Source organism: Podarcis melisellensis, assembly GCF_964234715.1.
Source record: "Podarcis melisellensis genome assembly, chromosome: 16".
Lineage (NCBI taxonomy): Eukaryota > Metazoa > Chordata > Lepidosauria > Squamata > Lacertidae > Podarcis > Podarcis melisellensis.
In genome coordinates, this window is record NC_138533.1 from 27,704,218 (window position 1) to 27,722,499 (window position 18,282).

The following is an 18,282-nucleotide window of genomic DNA, read 5'->3' on the forward strand; positions in this document are numbered from 1 at the left end:
AGACTCCACAGAAAAGTGTTAATTAATAAAAGGTTAGGCCAAGAATTTATTTCATCGGACAAAGTTAAGAAAAGAGGAGTGGTGATATATGTAAAGGAGAACTTGTCACCAAAATTTGTATTTAAAGATGAACAGGGCAGAATTTTGGCGGTTGAAATTCAGACACAAGGAGAAAAGTTTTTAATTTTAGGAATCTACGCCCCAAATGAAGGGAAATCGGAATTTTTCAAGAGGCTGCATGAGACTATGCTGGATTATTTGGATTACAACAACATTATCATGTTGGGAGATATGAACGGAGTCGTCTCAGTGAATATGGATAAGTCGCAAAGTGCTAACATAACGAAAGACGGCAGACTACCAAAAACTTTTTTCGAAATGACTGACAATTTGGACTTGACTGATATATGGAGGATCAAGAACCCTCTAGGGAAAGAAGGAACTTTCTTTTCTGAGGCCCACATGACATGGACGCGAATCGACCAAATATGGATAACTAGAGGACTGGCACCTAAGACTAGAAAAGTGGAAATCTGCCCAAAAACCTGCTCCGACCACAATGCTTTGAGAATGGAACTGAGATTAAACACAACCGGATCTTTCAGATGGAAAATGAATGACGCTTTGTTAAGAGATCAGGGGATTGTTAAGAAGGCCCAAAAAGTTTTAAAGGATTATTTTGAAATAAATTTAAAGACAACTGTGGAAAAAAGAACAATCTGGGACGCAAGTAAAGCAGTTATGAGAGGGTTTCTAATACAGCAGAACACGATCAAAAAAAGGCTCTGGAATGAAAAGAAGGAGAAGATTTTGGAGAAAATAAGAGAAGGAGAGAAAAAACTGAGATCCAGGCCTAAATCGAAGGAAGTGTTGAGAGAAGTGAGGTTTTTCCAGGCACAATATTCGAAATTGATAAATCAAGAGGTGGAATGGAAAATTAAACAAATGAAACAAAGATCCTTTGAATCAGCTAATAAGTGTGGGAAGCTGTTGGCTTGGCAGTTGAAAAAGAGACAAAAGCTTAATACAGTTACAAATCTAGAGATTGAAGGGAGAATGGTTCAGAAACCTGAGGAAATTAGAAAGTGTTTCCAGAGATATTTCAGAGAACTTTATTCACAAAGGCCACAAAAAGATTCGGAGGTGGATCAATTTCTTATAACTAATGGATTACAAAGAATACCTCAGGAAATGAGAGCAACCCTGAACTGTAACATTACGCTCCAAGAAATTGAATGCGCCATTCAGAATCTTCAACTAGGCAAGTCTCCAGGACCAGATGGACTCACTTCCAAATACTATAAGGTATTGAAGGACTCTTTGATACAACCACTGTTGGAAGTTTGCAACCAGATTATGGAGGGGAGGAAGGCACCGGAAACGTGGAAAGAAGCTTTCATCACGTTGATACTAAAATTAGAAACTGAAAAAACTCAACTTAAAAACTACCGTCCTATCTCACTCCTAAATGTGGATTACAAAATCTTTGCAGACATTTTGGCAAGTAGGTTTAAGAAAGTATTAAATGAAGTGATTCATAAGGACCAAGCAGGCTTTCTCCCTGGTAGGCATTTATTTGACAACACAAGAAACATCATTGATATTCTGGAATTTTTACAGACAAATTCAAATACAAGAGCGGTGTTGATCTTTATTGATGCGGAGAAAGCCTTTGACAACATTTCTTGGATGTTTATGAAGAAAAATTTGGAAAGGATGGGAGTAGGGCGGGGGTTTGAAAATGGAATAGAAGCAATTTATTCAGAACAAAAAGCTAAACTGATAGTGAACAACGTGGTGACAGAGGAGTTCAAAATTGAAAAAGGGACACGACAGGGGTGCCCTCTGTCTCCTCTGTTGTTTATCTCAGTCCTGGAGGTGCTATTGAACAAGATTAGAAATGACCGGTTGGCACAGGGAATTGTGGTCGGAGAGAAACAATATAAACTGAAAGCATTTGCAGATGACTTGGTATTAACACTACAGGAGCCAGCCTCTAGCACTAAAAGAGCGTTAGAATTAATTTCTGACTTTGGTCGGGTGGCGGGATTTAAGCTGAATAAACAAAAAACTAAAGTTTTAGCAAAAAATTTGACAACTATTGAAATAGAGGAGTTCAGAAAAGAAACGGAATTAAATGTGGTTAAAAAAGTAAAGTATTTAGGGGTGCACTTGACCTCCAAAAATTTGAATTTGTTTAAGGACAATTATGAGAAATGTTGGTCAGAGATCAAAAGAGATTTGGAAACATGGTCAAGACTGAAACTTTCCTTGTTGGGTAGAATAGCTGTTATTAAGATGAATGTATTGCCGAAAATGCTATTTCTGTTTCAGGCCCTCCAGATCGTGGACAAGGTGGAATGTTTTGGAAAATGGCAGAGGGATATTTCTAAATTTGTCTGGCAGGGCAAAAAGCCCCGAATTAAGTTTAAAATACTAATGGATGCGAAAGAAAGAGGGGGGTTTGCCCTGCCGGACTTGAGGTTATATTATGAATCTGCAGCCCTCTGCTGGTTGAAAGATTGGATTTTATTGGAGAACACCGATGTCCTCGACCTGGAAGGATTTGATAATGCTTTTGGGTGGCATGCATATTTGTGGTATGACAAGGTTAAAGTTCATAGATCATTCAAAAACCATATTGTCAGAAGGGCAATTTTTATGGTCTGGTCAAAATATAAAGACTTATTGGAGAGTAAAACTCCGAGGTGGCTCTCACCGATGGAGGCCAAAGCACGGAAAAGACTCAATATGGAGGCCCACTGGCCTAAATATTGGGAAATAATTGAAAAAATTGGAGATAATTGGAGGTTGCAGAGTATGGAAAAGTTAAAAAACAAGGTGCGAGATTGGTTACATTATGCTCAAATTCAGGAAGTTTTTAAAGCGGACAAAAAAGTGGGTTTCCAGGAGGAAAAGTCGAAATTAGAGACAGAGCTGCTTGAGCCAAAATCTAAGCTAATTTCGAGAATGTACAACTTGTTGCTTAAATGGAATACACAGGATGAGATTGTTAAATCCTCCATGATAAAGTGGGCGCAGGATTTGGGGCACAACATTATGTTTGAAGACTGGGAAAGGTTATGGAACACCGGAATGAAATTTACGGCATGTAGTGCCCTGAAGGAAAATATTATGAAAATGACATACCGGTGGTACATGACCCCAGTCAAGCTTGCAAAGATATATCACCTGTCTGACAACAAATGTTGGAAATGTAAAGAGGAGGAAGGGACATTCTTACACCTCTGGTGGACCTGCCCGAAGGTGAAGGCCTTCTGGGAGATGATACATAATGAACTAAAAAAGGTGCTTAGATTGACCTTACCCAAGAAACCGGAGGCCTTCCTCCTGGGCATGGTGGACCAGAGGGTGGTAAAGAAAGATAGAATTTTCTTTATGTACGCTACTACAGCAGCAAGGATCTTGATGGCAAAGCACTGGAAGACACAAAATCTACCCACATTGGAAGAATGGCAGACGCAGCTGATGGACTATATGGAACTGGCTGAAATGACTGGCAGAATCCGAGACTCGGGAGAAGAAGAAACGGAGGAAGTTTGGGAAAAGTTCAAGGATTATTTGAAAAAGCATTATAAGTTGTATGAATGTTAAAAAATTCTCCTTTTTAGGAAATTACAGCTTCAGCATCGGTTAATTTTTTGAATTGGAAAATAAGGAACAACAAGACAGAAGTGGTGTAATGAAATAATTTTATTGTGTTGAAACTAAAACAATGGATTTGGACTGAAATGTTTAGAGACCAGATATCACGATAAAATGGAAGATATATTATTATGTTTAAAATAAGTTAACAATTTGCTGAGGTTTTAAATTTACAGAGAATGCAGTGTTCGGAAGATGGGGGGAGTCCACTAGATTTATGGAAATAAGTGTTTGGAAGTTGGATTTTGTATACTATAAACTTAATAAAAATTATATTAAAAAAAAAAAAGAGAAGAGAAGACTCCCTGGAAAAGACCCTGATGTTGGGAAAGATGGAGGGCACAAGAAGGGGACGACAGAGGACGAGATGGTTGGACAGTGATCTCAAAGCTACTAACATGAGTTTGAGCAAACTGTGGGAGACAGCGGAAGACAGGAGTGCCTGGCGTGCTCTGGTCCATGGGGTCACAAAGAGTTGGACACGACTAAACGACTAAACAACAAAAGCTGAGTCCACAGTCAAGTTTCTCTTCTATATCTGCAAGATCTAAAAACCAGGCCATATCAGTCAAATGTGTTTCCCGGAAAACCATGGTCTTACTCCAACTGCTTGAGCACTGAATACCAGCATTGGTTTTCATATTATATAACCTTCCTGTTCATGTTGAGCATAGCTATAGGATGATTGCTTTTCCAGCTTTAACCTTTAAGGGGAGATGTTGGTCTATTTTTGGCAGATCAGTGGTTCTGAGAGCACCTGCTCCCTCTTGCACCTGTGATGTGAAGTGGAGCAGGAGAATGTTCACTAAGCATGGCTACATGTCTGACGCTTTCTGTTCACTCATGCTCAGATTGGCATGAATACAGCAGGTATATCAGGTACAAGTACACCTTCGGCAGACAAAAAGAGTCAGAAAAGAATGTGCAAGTGCGTGAATAGATTAATTTCATTTCCTCATTTATTTCCTTTTTTAAAAAAAGTTTCATTCACTTTAGTTTCTGTTCTTTGGAGTGCATTTGGTGTTCTGTTTGATTGTTTCCCCCTTGAGTGCATTGTGTGGACAGGCGCAGTCCCCCACATCCCGAGCGCCCCCCCCCCGGTCATGTGGAATAACGACTCAAGACAATGTGCTATGGGATTAAATTGGCCACAACTTTATTAAATTTCAAATGTTTTTAGACCTTGGCTCAGGCATTGGGCGTTCTCCCTCCCCAGTCTCCAGCCGGGGATCTAGGGAGCATCAGGGTTATCCAGTGTGTTGGCGGGGGGATGGGCCGGCTCTGGAGAACTGGAGAGCAGAGATAGACGCCCCCGTTACGCCGCCACCGCAGGGGGAGCAATGACGACCTCTCGGCGTACAGTCAAGGCCTCCCCTCAAAATCCCCTTTAACGGGGAATCCTGGTATCGCTGCTGCAAAGAGGAAGATGGACAAAAGGATTCCACCCAAGGCCTGATACCGCCAAAGTTGTGACGTTTTGCTATGGGAAAGGCGAAACCTGCCAATGCAGGGAAATTCCTTCCCGGTCCTTCAACAGCGACCTTAACGTAGCAGCGCCCGCATACCTGTGAAGAAAAGTTAACCTGCAAAAGGAAGGCATAAACTGAGGGAGGGCAAGGTGGGAGAAGCTCTGGAGCCGACTGAGGACTCCCAGGTAAATTCCACCCTCTATTGTGTGTGCAGGGTGGTCCCAACCCTACCTGGTCAACTCCCCTGGCAACACATCCACTTGGGGAGGCGAAGCCACTCTGACTAGTCGGGGATCGTGTAGGGCCAGGGGGCTGCACGCAACCATGCAAAAAGCGCCCCCACCGTATTTTTCGCTCTATAAGACACACTAGACCACAAGACGCACCTAGTTTTTGGGGGAGGAAAACTAGAATTCCTTTCCGGCCCTTTGACAGCGACCTTAACGTAGCAGTGCCCGCATACCTGTGAAGAAAAGTTAACCTGCAAAATAAGGCATTAACTGAGGGTGGGTAGGGTGGGAGAAGCTCTGGAGCCAAGTGAGGATTCCCAGGTAAGATCCTCCCTCTATTGTGTGGGCAGGTAATCCCTCCCCTACCTGGCCTGATCTCCTTGGCAACACTTCCCCCCAGGTGGGATTGGACAGCTGACTGAGGTAGCTGGAGACCTCTAGGTATCCCACCTGAGGAAAAGCAAAGCCAAGCCTATGCTGATGGAGCTGCTCCAGATCCAGGGGCTGCGCCCGTCCACGCAAAGGTAATAAGTAACATGAAGGGCAATAGACACAAGATAACATCCCCAAGGCAACTATCTGTAAACAAACAACAAATGTATTTTGAATTTTGATTTCCCTTCTTCTACTTGTTAATGCAGGGCAATTCTGTTGCAACAGATTATGACAGCTCGATGACTAAGCTCTTTAGCAACAAAACGTCGGAATACCGGAACGACATACGAGCACTGAACCACCGGTATAACACAAGGGGACTCTTTATTTACTTTGTTTGCAGTTGTTCGAGATAAAATCTATTTTGGAAAGAGAAAAGATGAGCACTGAAACACGGACATATTACAAGTCAACCCTTTATTTACTGTGTTTGCTATTGTTTAAGATAAAATTGATTTGGGAACTGTTTAGATTCCCCCTTAGACACAAATATATGTATACATATTAGTAACATTAGTAATACCTGCCTGCCTTTTATGCTTAATCTAGCAAGTGCAAGTACACAGTGTAAAAGTTATTGCGTGGTCAGGCAGAGACCCCCCAACCCCAGGTGACACCTGGGTGGAATAATGACCCATAACAACATCTTATGGGATTAAAATTGGCCACAACTTTATTAAACTTCCAGGTGTAGGGAGACCTTGGCTTAGACATGGTGCATTTATCCCTCCCAGTCTCCGGGCGGGGATCTGGGGAACATCAGGGTTGTCCAAATTGTGTGGGGATTGGGCTGGCTCTGGAAAATGTATGTTTAAGCAGAGAGCCCGCCCCCCATTTTTCCGCAACGCAGGGGAGACCACTGATAACCTAACGGCGTATGGCCAGTGACTCCCCCCATCACAACCCCTTTAATGGGGAACCCTGGGATTGCCGCCACAGGGGGGTTGTGGGTCACTGCTTCACACCCACACCCACATATAGGGAAGATAGACTAAAGGATTCCGCCCAAGGCCTAAAACCGCCAAAGTTGTGGCATTTTCCTATGGGGAAAAAACAGCCACCATCAATGAATGTATCAGCGCCCACATACCTGTAAAGAAAAGGTTAACCTGCAAAAGGAAGGCATAAACTGAGGGAGGGCAAGGTGGGAGAAGCTCTGGAGTCGACTGAGGACTCCCAGGTAAGTTCCACCGTCTATTGTGTGTGCAGGGTGGTCCCAACCCTACCTGGTCAACTCCCCTGGCAACACATCCGCTTGGGGAGGCGAAGGCACTCTGACTAGCCGAGGATCGTGTAGGGCCAGGGGGCTGCATGCAACCATGCAAAAAGCGCCCCCCCTACCGTATTCTGAATCTCAGAAGCCAGAACAGCAAGAGGGATCGCTGCGCAGTGAAAGCAGCAATCCCTCTTGCTGTTTTGGCTTCTGGGATAGCTGCGCAGCCTGCATTCACTCCATAAGACGCACACACATTTCCCCTTACTTTTTAGGAGGGAAAAGTGAGTCTTATAGAGCAAAAAATACGGTAACCAAAGGGTCCAACAACCTGGGCTCTCTTCCACAGAACTCTGTAAATGGGAACTAGAGTTTAATTCCCACAAGATGCCCCTCCCCCCAAATAAGTGTTCACCCTTCATTTTCTACAGTGCCATAGCATGCATTTTATCCCCAGGGGTGGAGAGGAGGGTGTGCTGCGTTTTCAAGGGAAATGATTTGAATGTAGGGCGGGGTCAGGAGATTGAATAGATTTAAGAGAGCAGAGAGACGGGTCTGAAGCAGACACCTTTGTGCTTTAGGAAGGAGAGCTCCTCTGCGTTCCCATCATGCTCTGGGCCTGCCTCTTCCTCACTTATTTCTCAGGTAGGAGAGAAAAAAGTGTGGTTTTGCTTTCATTCTTCTGTGCGACATATCCTAACATATCCTGAGATATTTTTTCTCTTCCTCTTTCAGGATCTTTTGCCCAGTATGTGTTGACGCAGCCCCCGTCCGTGTCCGTGTCTCTGGGACGAGATGCCCAAATCCCTTGTTCCGGGAGCAACATTGGTGGGAAGAATGTGCAGTGGTACAAACAAAAGCCCAGCCAGGCCCCTGTACTGTTAATATATGCAGACAGTAGCAGGCTCACTGGGATCTCGGACCGAGTCTCTGGCACCAACTCTGGCAACACAGCCACACTCAGCGTTGCCAGAGCCCAAGCAGAGGATGAGGCCGATTATTACTGCCAGGTGTGGGACAGCAACACAGCTCACAGTGACACAGTCAGATGGGGAAGTGCGACAAAAACCTCTTGCTGAAAAAGGCAGCTGCTATCTTACTCTGTCTTAAGAAGAGGGACCTTCCAGTGGAATTGAATTTTCATGAAAAGAGGCTTATTCAGACTGCCTTGCCATTCTAACCCCAAAATCCACACTTTTCCTAGAGTTGCACTTGTTTTTTTATCTCACTCCCTTATTTAATGAGGGAAAGCAAATGAAGGGGGTTCACTGAGGTAGAGAATTTAGCATAGACTTCAAGTGTGCATTGGAAGTAGACAGCAGGTCTATAAGCCACAGAGAAGCTTATTTTGTCATTATTTAGAGCATTTGTACCCTGCTCTTTGGTCAAAGAGGCTCCCAGAGTAGCTTACATAGATGCAATTGAAACAAGACACTCTTTGCCCACAGGGTTATAAGCTAAGGAAAACCACGACACACAAGGCGAAAGGAACAGGGAGGGCAGAGGAAAATATAAAACCATCTCAGGCACCAGTGTATAAACAGTTGTGCCTATAATGACCAGTTGGCCCAGTTTTGGAGCAGGGTGGACCTGATGGAGTTGGGCCTTCAGCAAAGGTGATGAAATGAACCCGGTTTGCTACTTAGTCTGATAGTCTTAGTCTGATAGGTTGGCTGACACACACAAACACACCTGGTTGAGGGGGAGAGGAGGCCTGATGGAGCTGGCCTGTCATTTCAAAATGCTGTTCTCTGGCTATGCTGGACACAACTTATCCTCCGTGTCTGATCCCCCTTAACTACATCTTGTGCCCATAAACATCACTTTAACTCTGTGTTGTGTAATAAAGAACCTCCTTTGTCTGTGTGTCACACACACACACACACACACACACACACACACATCATATATTCCAACATACAACATGAAAACAAGATTCCAATGAATCTCCTGGACTTCCCTCCTCCCCTTTGTGGGTCCTATTGTGAATCATTTCCTCCAGCATCTTCTATAATAATCCTAATCTTTTACCTCTCCATTGTGTCCAATATTCATCATTGAACTACAAGTGATATTCTGATCGTACTAAGGATTTTAACTGTTTACAATGGACTTTTAAGATAAGTTATAAATTTCCCCCCTCGTTAAAATTTAGATCTTCCTGATTTCTGATTCTTCTAGTTACTTTAGCCATCTCAGCATAATCCATCAACTTGATCTGCCACTCTTCTCTGGTCGGGGCCTACCATCCTTTTGTCTGTCATGATCTCCAGTCCACATGAACTTCAGATCTAGGATGTATTGGGAAAGGTGGTGAAATTAAGCACCCTAAACCATCAAGATGTTTCAGTAAACATCTCTAGAAGGTGCTGGAAGACTTGGTAAGATCCACTCTGTGCAACCAGGAAGTGGGGGTTTAATTTGCATGATGCTTCAGAGCACTAACCACGCCCTCCTCTTTCTCACATGATACGCTGCCACCACATATCCCTTGGGACAGATTATGCATTGAAGAACTGCTTTGGTCAATGCTTTGTTGCTTCCAGAAAACAAGAGTTCAAAACAGGAACACGGGAAGCTGCCTTATACAGTGGTACCTCGGGTTACAGACGCTTCAGGTTACGTGTTTTCGGGTTTCACACAGAACCAAACCCGGAACAGGTTATTTCCAGGTTTTGGTGCTCGCGCATGCGCAGAAAGCCTAATTCGCGCTTTGCACTTGCGCAGAAGCACCGAATCATGACCTGTGCATGCTCAGACGCGGCACTGCGGGTTGCGAATGATGCAGGTTGCAAACGTGCCTTCCGCACGGATCACGTTCACAACCCGAGGTTCCACTGTACTCCGTCCAATCATTGGTTCATTGAGTTCAGTGCTGCCTCCACTGACTGGCAATAGACATAAGATAATATCACCAAGGTAACTGCCGACAAACAACAAACGTTAATTTTCCTCATTCTACTTGCTGATTCAGTGCAATTCTGTTACAATAGATTTTGACAGCGATGAAACGTGAGTGGAGACTGCCTCTCCATCCTGACCCTTCCAGGGTGGAGGAAGACCGTATAGATCTACAACAGGGGTTTGAGGGAAGTCACAACTCAGAGGCAGATGAGGAGGACAGTTGGAAAATCATGGGAATGGAGGAGGAGGAGGCTGAAGCGGAGCAACACCTGGCTGACAGTGTCATTAGAAAGCATCCCTGACCCTCCATCTCCCAGAACCCGGCGAGCCTTAAAAGTAGGAGAGCAAAGAGCTTAAAGATAGAGAGCACATAGCAGCACCCGTAGAAGTAATGAATGAGGAAGTGGAAGAGACGGGGGGTGGAGATTCACTCGGGACAATGCCATTATCCAAGAGGCTGGGTTCTATAGCCTCTCTCTGTAATATTGAAATAAAAAAGACTGGTAAGAAAGCTTTCCTTGTCTTCTTACCTTCCTGGGCAACCAGCCAGGAGCCGCTGACACCTCCAGGCTGTGCACTCAAATTCCGTCAGCCAAATTGCCATCTTCATTATAGAACACAGGGAAGTGTTTTATACTGAGTCAGACCATTGGTCTACCTAGCTCAGGACTGCCTAAACTAAGTGGCAGCATCTCCTTGGGTTTTGAGACGGGAAGTCTCTCCCAGCCTGATAATGCCAGGAATTGAACCCGGAAGCTTCTGCACGCAAAGCAGAGGCTCTGCCACCAAACTCTAGCCCTTCCTCATGTGCATTGGAGCAGGATCAGCACCCAATCAACAAGAAGCAGATTTGCATGCAGAGAACCCCAGGCAACTTTGGTAGGCTTTAAGAATGGGGAGAAAAGCTGTCCCAATGCACCATTTGTCACAGCAAAGATCACTCCTCTGCAATGAACATCATGGCCTGGTTTCCCTTCCTTCTGGCCCTCACTTCTTGCTCAGGTGATGAGAGACCCATTCCTCATTTCTGTTGGATGCTAGACTTTCATTTCTCCTATCAACTTATCTGCAGGAAGATTTGTCATTGCATTGTCTTAGACTGGAGTTTGAGCCTTATTAGTTGATATGATGTGCAGTCTAATAAGTCAGTGTTCCTCTCTTAGGAAGAATTGCATGTATGTGTTTACCAGATTATTTCCACATCTGTGTAACACCATGATTTTTTTAAAAAAATTCTTCTTCTTTCAGGTTCTGTTGCCGAGTATGTACTTACACAACCCCCATCTGCCTCTGTCTCTTTGGGGCAAACTGTGTAACTCACTTGCTCAGGGGATCAGTTTGATAGGTACTATGTGCACTGGTACCAGCAGAGACATGGCAGTGCCCCTCAACTGGTTATATATAAGGACAGCATAAGACCTGCCGATATTTCAGACCGCTTTTCTGGAGAGAGCTCTGGCGGCACAGCCACCTTAACCATCACTGATGTCCAACAGCAAGATGAGGCTGACTATTACTGCCAAGTCTGGGATGAAGATACTATCCAGCAAGCACAGTGGCCCCATCAAAGGAGGAAGTGAGGCAAAAACCTCCTGCTGTCAAAGAGAAATGTCTATGTTTGTTAGCTGAGTGCAACAGAAATACTGTCTCCACTCGCAGCTCCCGGTGACTTGCACTGAGTGGTATATTGCCTCTGATAATGGAGGTAGAATTTAGCTGTCATTTTTGTAGCCATTAAGAGCCTTATCGTCCCTAAGTCCTTCCACAGAGGGACTACATTTTTAAATATATCCTATTTCTTAAAATAAAAAAGGAAACTCTGCTGAAAGTATAACAGCAGAAGGAGTAGGCCAGGTTAAAACTCTTTCCCGTAATATCTTAGCTTTCTTTTTTAAAGCACTATTAAAAAAATAATTATGGAGCAGCATTCAAAAATGGCACAGATACCTAACTGCAATCAAATGTGAAGGTAAAAATAAAGGTAAAAGACCCCCTGGATGGTTAAGTCCAGTCAAAAGCAACTATGGGGTGTGGTGCTCATCTCACTTTTCAGGCCAACGGGACACCATGACAGTTCGAAGTTTGGCGGTTTGAATCCATGTGATGGAGTGAGCTCCCATTTCTCTGTCCCAGCTCCTGCCAACCTAGCACTTAGAAAGCACACCAGTGCAAGTAGATAAGTAGGTATCACTGTGACAGGAAGGTAAATGGCATTTCTGTGCCCTCTGGTTTCCGTCATGGTGTCCCGTTGCGCCAGAAGCAGTTTGTCCTGCTGGGCACATGACCCAGAAAGCTGTCTGTGGACAAAGGCTGGCTCCCTCGGCCTGAAAGCAAGATGAGTGCCACACCCCTAGTCGCCTTTGACTGGACTTAACTGTCCAGGGGTCCTTTACCTTTTTTTAAATATAACAATCTCTGGAGCCCTGGCCAATGGCAAGGGTGATTATTACTGTGCAACGACACATATGGCGACTCAGACCGATGGGGAACTGAGACAGAAACCTGTATTTCTTTTCCCTAAGGCAAGAATAAATTTAGAATTGTGTTCACTTATGATGCAAACAAACCGTCAAAGTACAGGCACCTCCGCATTTGCACACGATCGGCCCATGAATGACTGCTGATGCACATGCTATTTTTGGCACTGCAAAGGGGCAGAACAGGGTGGAACAGGTGTTTGGCATGGCATGGCATAGGCATGGTGCCACACTTGTAGAATTCAGTGGGGAAAGGTGCTGGTATTGCATACTCTTGAGTAAAGGTAAAGGGACCCCTGACCATTCGGTCCAGTCGTGACCGATTGTGGGGTTGTGGCGCTCATCTCGCTTTATTGGCCGAGGGAGCCGGTGTACAGCTTCTGGGTCATGTGGCCAGCATGACTAAGCCACTTCTGGCGAACCATAGCAGCGCACGGAAACGCCGTTTACCTTCCTACTGGAGCGGTACCTATTTATCTACATGCTTTCGAACTGCTAGGTTGGCAGGAGCAGGGACCGAGCAATGGGAGCTCACCCCGCCGTGGGGATTTGAACCGCCGACCTTCTGATCGGCAAGTCCTAGGCTCTGTGGTTTAACCCACAGAACCTGCGTCCCATTGACTCTTGAATACCTCCAAGGGAAAAAAATACTGCCTGTACTAAACTTTTGGTGGAGTCAAGAGCTTAAGAAGACACCTGTTGGATCAGGCCCAAGGCTCATCCTAGTACTGCATCCTGTTCGCACAACCGCCAACCAAATGTCTAGAGGAAGACCGCAAGCAATGATCAATATAACCTAAAGTGTCATGGAATTCTACACAATATTGATCCAGAGCAGATTCCAATGTATAGTTAGCAGAGTAACAACTTAAACACATTGCAGCATTCCCCAAAAATAGACCAGAGGCAATTCTATTTCATCCAGCAGAGCTTTACTGCTACTGAAGGCAAATGAGCATAATTGTCACAAATCCAAATACATTCAGGACTGGTACTGTCCATAAGAAATCCAGTTGCAGCAGACTTAACTTGAACTTACAATAACTGATAACACATTTTTGTCTACTTGAAGAAGCCATGGTCCGATCTGAAAGATACAAATATTTAGGATACAAAACTGTAAAAATAAAGAAAAATTAAGTTTGCAAAACAATAATTACCATGTAGTTAGGGTAGATCAACGTGTCAGTGTCCACTTATCCCCAGTGTAAATATGACATATCGGCAAAAGTCGGAAATTGAAAGGTAGCCATAGCATGTACACAAAAATCAATTTCAGATTTGAAATCAGCATTGAAAGAACATATAAGAACAGTTGAAAAATCTCATGCAAAAGAAAGTGGAAAAAAAAATGTTCCCCAGTACACTGTGTATCCCAAGGGAATACATTTTTTTGCATACCTCCAACTATACATAGATATGCATGTCATTTTCAATGCTATACATGTCACGTTCAATGCTATATAAGTCACTTACACTAATACTCATATTGTACTACTTTGGCTATGTGTTTAATAAAATATTGAATTCTTGCATTGTGAAAAACAAAGATTATGGTGAAAAGTGAAAAACATGAATTGCAAAAAAAAAACCTAGAGCTTACAGAACAAAACCAACCTCAGATATGAAATCAGCACGTTGACATTAGGTTAGAACAACTGCAGGTGTCAATGCAACAAAAATTTTGATCCCCAGTGTAATAAGTCTAAACTTTAACACTAAGCATACTATGTACAGAACACCATACCAGAAGGAAAAAGAGATAGAAAGACAAAGTGAAACCCAGGCTCCTTCTGGCTTTATTTTTATAGTCAGCATAACCTTGACAGAAGAGATAACAGGGCCAGTTTAAGCCAGCTGTACTCAGCTTCTCTGAAGGAATAAGCCAAACATCACGGACCTTCTGCTTGTTTCTTTCACACAGAGAAGCCTCCAGAACCCTCTTGAATTAATTAGAATGGGAAAGATCTCTACACATCAGATCAATACTTTCTGCACTAAGAAATGCAAACTGGTGGTGGGAGCGTACATCAGAGTCTGTCTCAGAATCAAATCCAGAGACTTTGTTGCATCTTTAATACCTGTGTAGAAGAGCTTAACATGCAATAGCTTCATGTTGCTGCAAGAGACAGGCGCTGCTGCAAATGCATCTGACCTCTGCTAGTGGTGATATTGTTTCCTTTCTCTATCCCCACTTTTATTTGGAGGCGGATGCCTGGAAAGGCTTTTCAGATGTTTGCATCTCTTTGGTTGTGCTGCCATCTTCAGGCTTCTTGGAAGCAGGAAGGAGCATCCGGTAGCAAGCTACTGGCGAGCTGAAAATCTAAGCGCATCCTGCAGTTTCGCTCTGATACAGAAGATGGAGGTGTGAACTAAGAGATAAATTAATTTCGGCTTCTCTGCTTCACTTAAGAATTCTGGAGAGTTTCATTGAAGCTACATAGGCACTATACATTTAAAGCAGAACTACACTACACAACTATCATGGCTTCCCCCATACACATAATCCGGGGAAATGTAGCATGTTCAGGGTTAAAGAGTTGTTAGGAGACCTGTATCCCCGTCACAAAACTACAGTTCCCAGTGTTAAAACATTCCGGGAATTGTAGTGGAGACCCCTGATTTGCACTTCTCACCGTATACAAATAGGAACACTCTTAATCCTTCTGGTTTTCCACTTCTCTGAACTTTGTGATACAATTATTGGCTCAAAAATGTACCGAGAGGTTTGTGTATGTGATAAAAGAAGTACATGCCAACAAAGGTCCGTATAGTTAAAGCTATGGTTTTCCCAGTAGTGATGTATGGAAGTGAGAGCTGGACCATAAAGAAGGCTGATCGCTGAAGAATTGATGCTTTTGAATTATGGTGCTGGAGGAGATTCTTGAGAGTCCCATGGACTGCAAGAAGATCAAACCTATCCATTCTGAAGGAAATCAGCCCTGAGTGCTCACTGGAAGGACAGATCGTGAAGCTGAGGCTCCAAGACTTTGGCCACCTCATGAGAAGAGAAGACTCCCTGGAAAAGACCCTGATGTTGGGAAAGATGGAGGGCACAAGGAGAAGGGGACGACAGAGGATGAGATGGTTGGACAGTGTTCTCGAAGCTACCAGCATGAAGACAGGAGCGCCTGGTGTGCTCTGGTCCATGGGGTCATGAAGAGTTAGACATGACTAAACGACTAAACAACAACAACATGTGTTATTTTGTGGGAGATGTGTTTTAAAATAAGAGCAATAGGAAGAAGCTTTGCTCCCTCATTCATAACACTCAGGGTCAGTCATTCTCTCAAAATACAGTGGTACCTCTGGTTGCGAACAGGCTCCGTTCAGGAGGTCTGGCCACATCCTGAGAAATTCGCAACCGGAGGACCGCTTCTGCGCATGCACATGGCTCGGTTTAGCACTTCTGCGCATGCACGTGGTATAGTTTTTGTCAAAGATGCAGGGATTTATGATATGTAAAATGAACCAGGGAAAGAGAAGAAGGGAAGTCACTGACATATTAAGGATGTAAAAATGAGTATTTTAAATTGTAAAATAGAAATTTAATAAAAATGATATACAAAAAGAGAGAGAGGGTTTCATGCTCTGCCAATGGAACTTTCCCAGTTTCCCAACAGCTTTGCAGCTGCAGAACAACTGGTAGTCGCAGCTGATTATTCTTTCTGGCAGACATTACTAGGGATTCAAGCCCCTGTAGCTGTTCTTTCTATGGCTGACAGATGGAGTCAAGCTGGTCTTCTCCTGATTGTAATGTTCTTCCTGGAAAGCCTTGGGCTCCTGGCTGGTGCATGGGGCCGGCGTGTGCCTCCCTGCAGTCTTGCAATCCCAGAAGTACTGGGTTTCAGGCAAGGGGTCTCTCCCTGTCCCACCTGGAGATGGTGGGATCTTGGGATCTTTTCTTACAGCCTCTGGGAACAAAGGGGGGAAAAGAGCAAAAGAGCGGAAGTAGCGATGCCGTGGAAGACATGATCGAGAGCAGGAAGAATGAAGAAACAAACGGATAAAATAAACATCCCTCACAGGATATTTATAGGATACAGAACTCCTTTTGCAGAAATAAGATTTATTAAATGTGTTAATACGAATGGAAGTCAAAAACTCTGTAGCTGTTGATAGGGGATTAAGAACAAGCTTGAATTAATTAAGACTTCAGAAGCAGGATGAAATAAAAACATTCCACTTTGAAATCCAGCACACGGGAGGCGATACAAAATGTATAATTGGCTTTATAATTGGTATACAGTAGTACCTCGGGTTACAGATGCTTCAGGTTACAGACTCCACTAACCCAGAAATAGTACCTCGGGTTAAGAACTTTGCTTCAGGATGAGAACAGAAATCGTGCTCCGGCGGCGCGGTTGCAGCGGGAGGCCCCATTAGCTAAAGTGGTACCTCAGGTTAAGAACAGTTTCAGGTTAAGAACGGACCTCCGGAACGAATTAAGTTCTTAACCCGAGGTACCACTGTATATTTGAATGTGAAATGTAATTTGAGACTGACACAATGTGGCTTTTATTGGATATTAGTAATTGAAAATTTATTTATTAAAAGAACTTGCGATCTTCTCCATGCAAAGCCGATGTTCTACCACTGAACTGTAGGACCCACATTGAACAGAAAGGGTTATTGACTTCCAATTATTTAGTAGGGATGGGTGTGTGTGTGTGTACACATAAATACATTTCCCCTCAAATATGCATTTTCCCACACATTTTCACCTACAATATGCATTTTCACATGCCTTCTTATGCTTAATTTTTCGCACAGGGACTACATCACAAAATTCAGAGAAGTATGAAAATCTAAAGGATAACTGCGTTCTTCTGTGCATATTAGTCCAGGAAGTGTGAATCGGGCTGGGTCACTTTAAAAATGCAGACTGAGTTAAAACCTCGAACGTACTTAGTAGAGCTCTGTGAACATCTGCTGCAGGTGTCCAGGCCCAAGCAGCTTCGTCGAATAGCTGCCCAAGATCACCTCCCAACCCTTTCTAACCACCAACTGAACGCATTGACAGATGTTTCAGTGTTTCTGTCAATGGACCAGGGGCCGGCCAATGGCTTTCAGTTCATTTGCACAGAGGATGCAAAGTCAGACCCTAGGAACCCTCCTGTACCAGAAACATGTGCTCTGCTATTTTCAGAAAATGCCAGTTGAGTACAAGCCACGGGCCGCTGCTGAAGCATTACTGATCTCCTCCTCTGGAAGGAAGTGCTTATCAGATGTACTGCTCCTGACAATGGGTGCCGTGCGCTTACAGTATGTAGACTTGTGCATGTTGAGGATACGTACCTTTCCTGGAGTCTTTCGAGTTTTTGGGTTGTTGTTTTTTTAAGATTTCTGGACCTTCTGGATGGGCAGAAAATGGAGATAATTTGGCCACACATTGAAATCCAGTTTGATCAACGGGTTGTCTTGTGAGTATTTAAAGGGTGGCCTTAAAGGCCACAGGATATCCACAGAGATTAACCTGCAGATTTCTCAAACCATGCTTTTCAGTTAAGCCACATGCGATGTTCTGGAAATATGAGCAGATGTGGAAAGTGGAACCTGCAAAAAAAATGTTGCAGCTTGGAGTACTTCTGTTCAAGATACACCATTTGCCTATTACCCAGTTTCCAAAGTGCAGGGGAACTGATTTTCCATTTTCCAGTATTTATTGGCTACTGAGCGCTACAATTTCACTGGGCTATTTTGGAAGTTATTTGGTCTTTTGGTCCTTTTTCACTTCGTTTCATTTATTCATTTTTACCTCGAAAAACCTTGGAGTTCTCCTAAGCTTCTCCGCTGTGGATGGAGCCGTTCTGGCTATAAAAGGGAAATCACTCAAAGAATTAAGGTTCCTGCGATGATATTAACCGGATTACACAGAAGTAATGCTC

General features: G+C 43.8%; 3 protein-coding genes and 1 gene segment (V, D, J or C); all 4 read left to right on the plus strand.

The window, feature by feature from the left end:
- LOC309359598 (immunoglobulin lambda-1 light chain-like) overlaps positions 1 to 18,282 on the plus strand; it is a 142,824-nt gene that overhangs the window by 114,497 nt on the left and 10,045 nt on the right. The window lies entirely within an intron of this gene.
- Positions 1 to 18,282, plus strand: part of LOC309359588 (immunoglobulin lambda-1 light chain-like) — a 109,639-nt gene that overhangs the window by 59,217 nt on the left and 32,140 nt on the right. Inside the window, exons 1-2 of one of the 5 annotated variants that reach the window (XM_081893495.1) lie at positions 7,558 to 7,658; positions 7,749 to 8,040. The exons of the other annotated variants lie outside the window; for them this stretch is intronic. Coding sequence (XP_081749621.1) covers positions 7,622 to 7,658; positions 7,749 to 8,040 — 329 coding nt within the window. The 5' untranslated portion in view covers positions 7,558 to 7,621. Of the gene's footprint in view, positions 1 to 7,557; positions 7,659 to 7,748; positions 8,041 to 18,282 lie in introns of those variants that run through there. 5 annotated transcript variants of the gene reach the window in all.
- The window catches only part of LOC309359597 (immunoglobulin lambda-1 light chain-like), a 106,420-nt gene that overhangs the window by 48,152 nt on the left and 39,986 nt on the right, over positions 1 to 18,282 (plus strand). The window lies entirely within an intron of this gene.
- Positions 1 to 18,282, plus strand: part of LOC309359595 (immunoglobulin lambda-1 light chain-like) — an 85,644-nt gene that overhangs the window by 44,072 nt on the left and 23,290 nt on the right.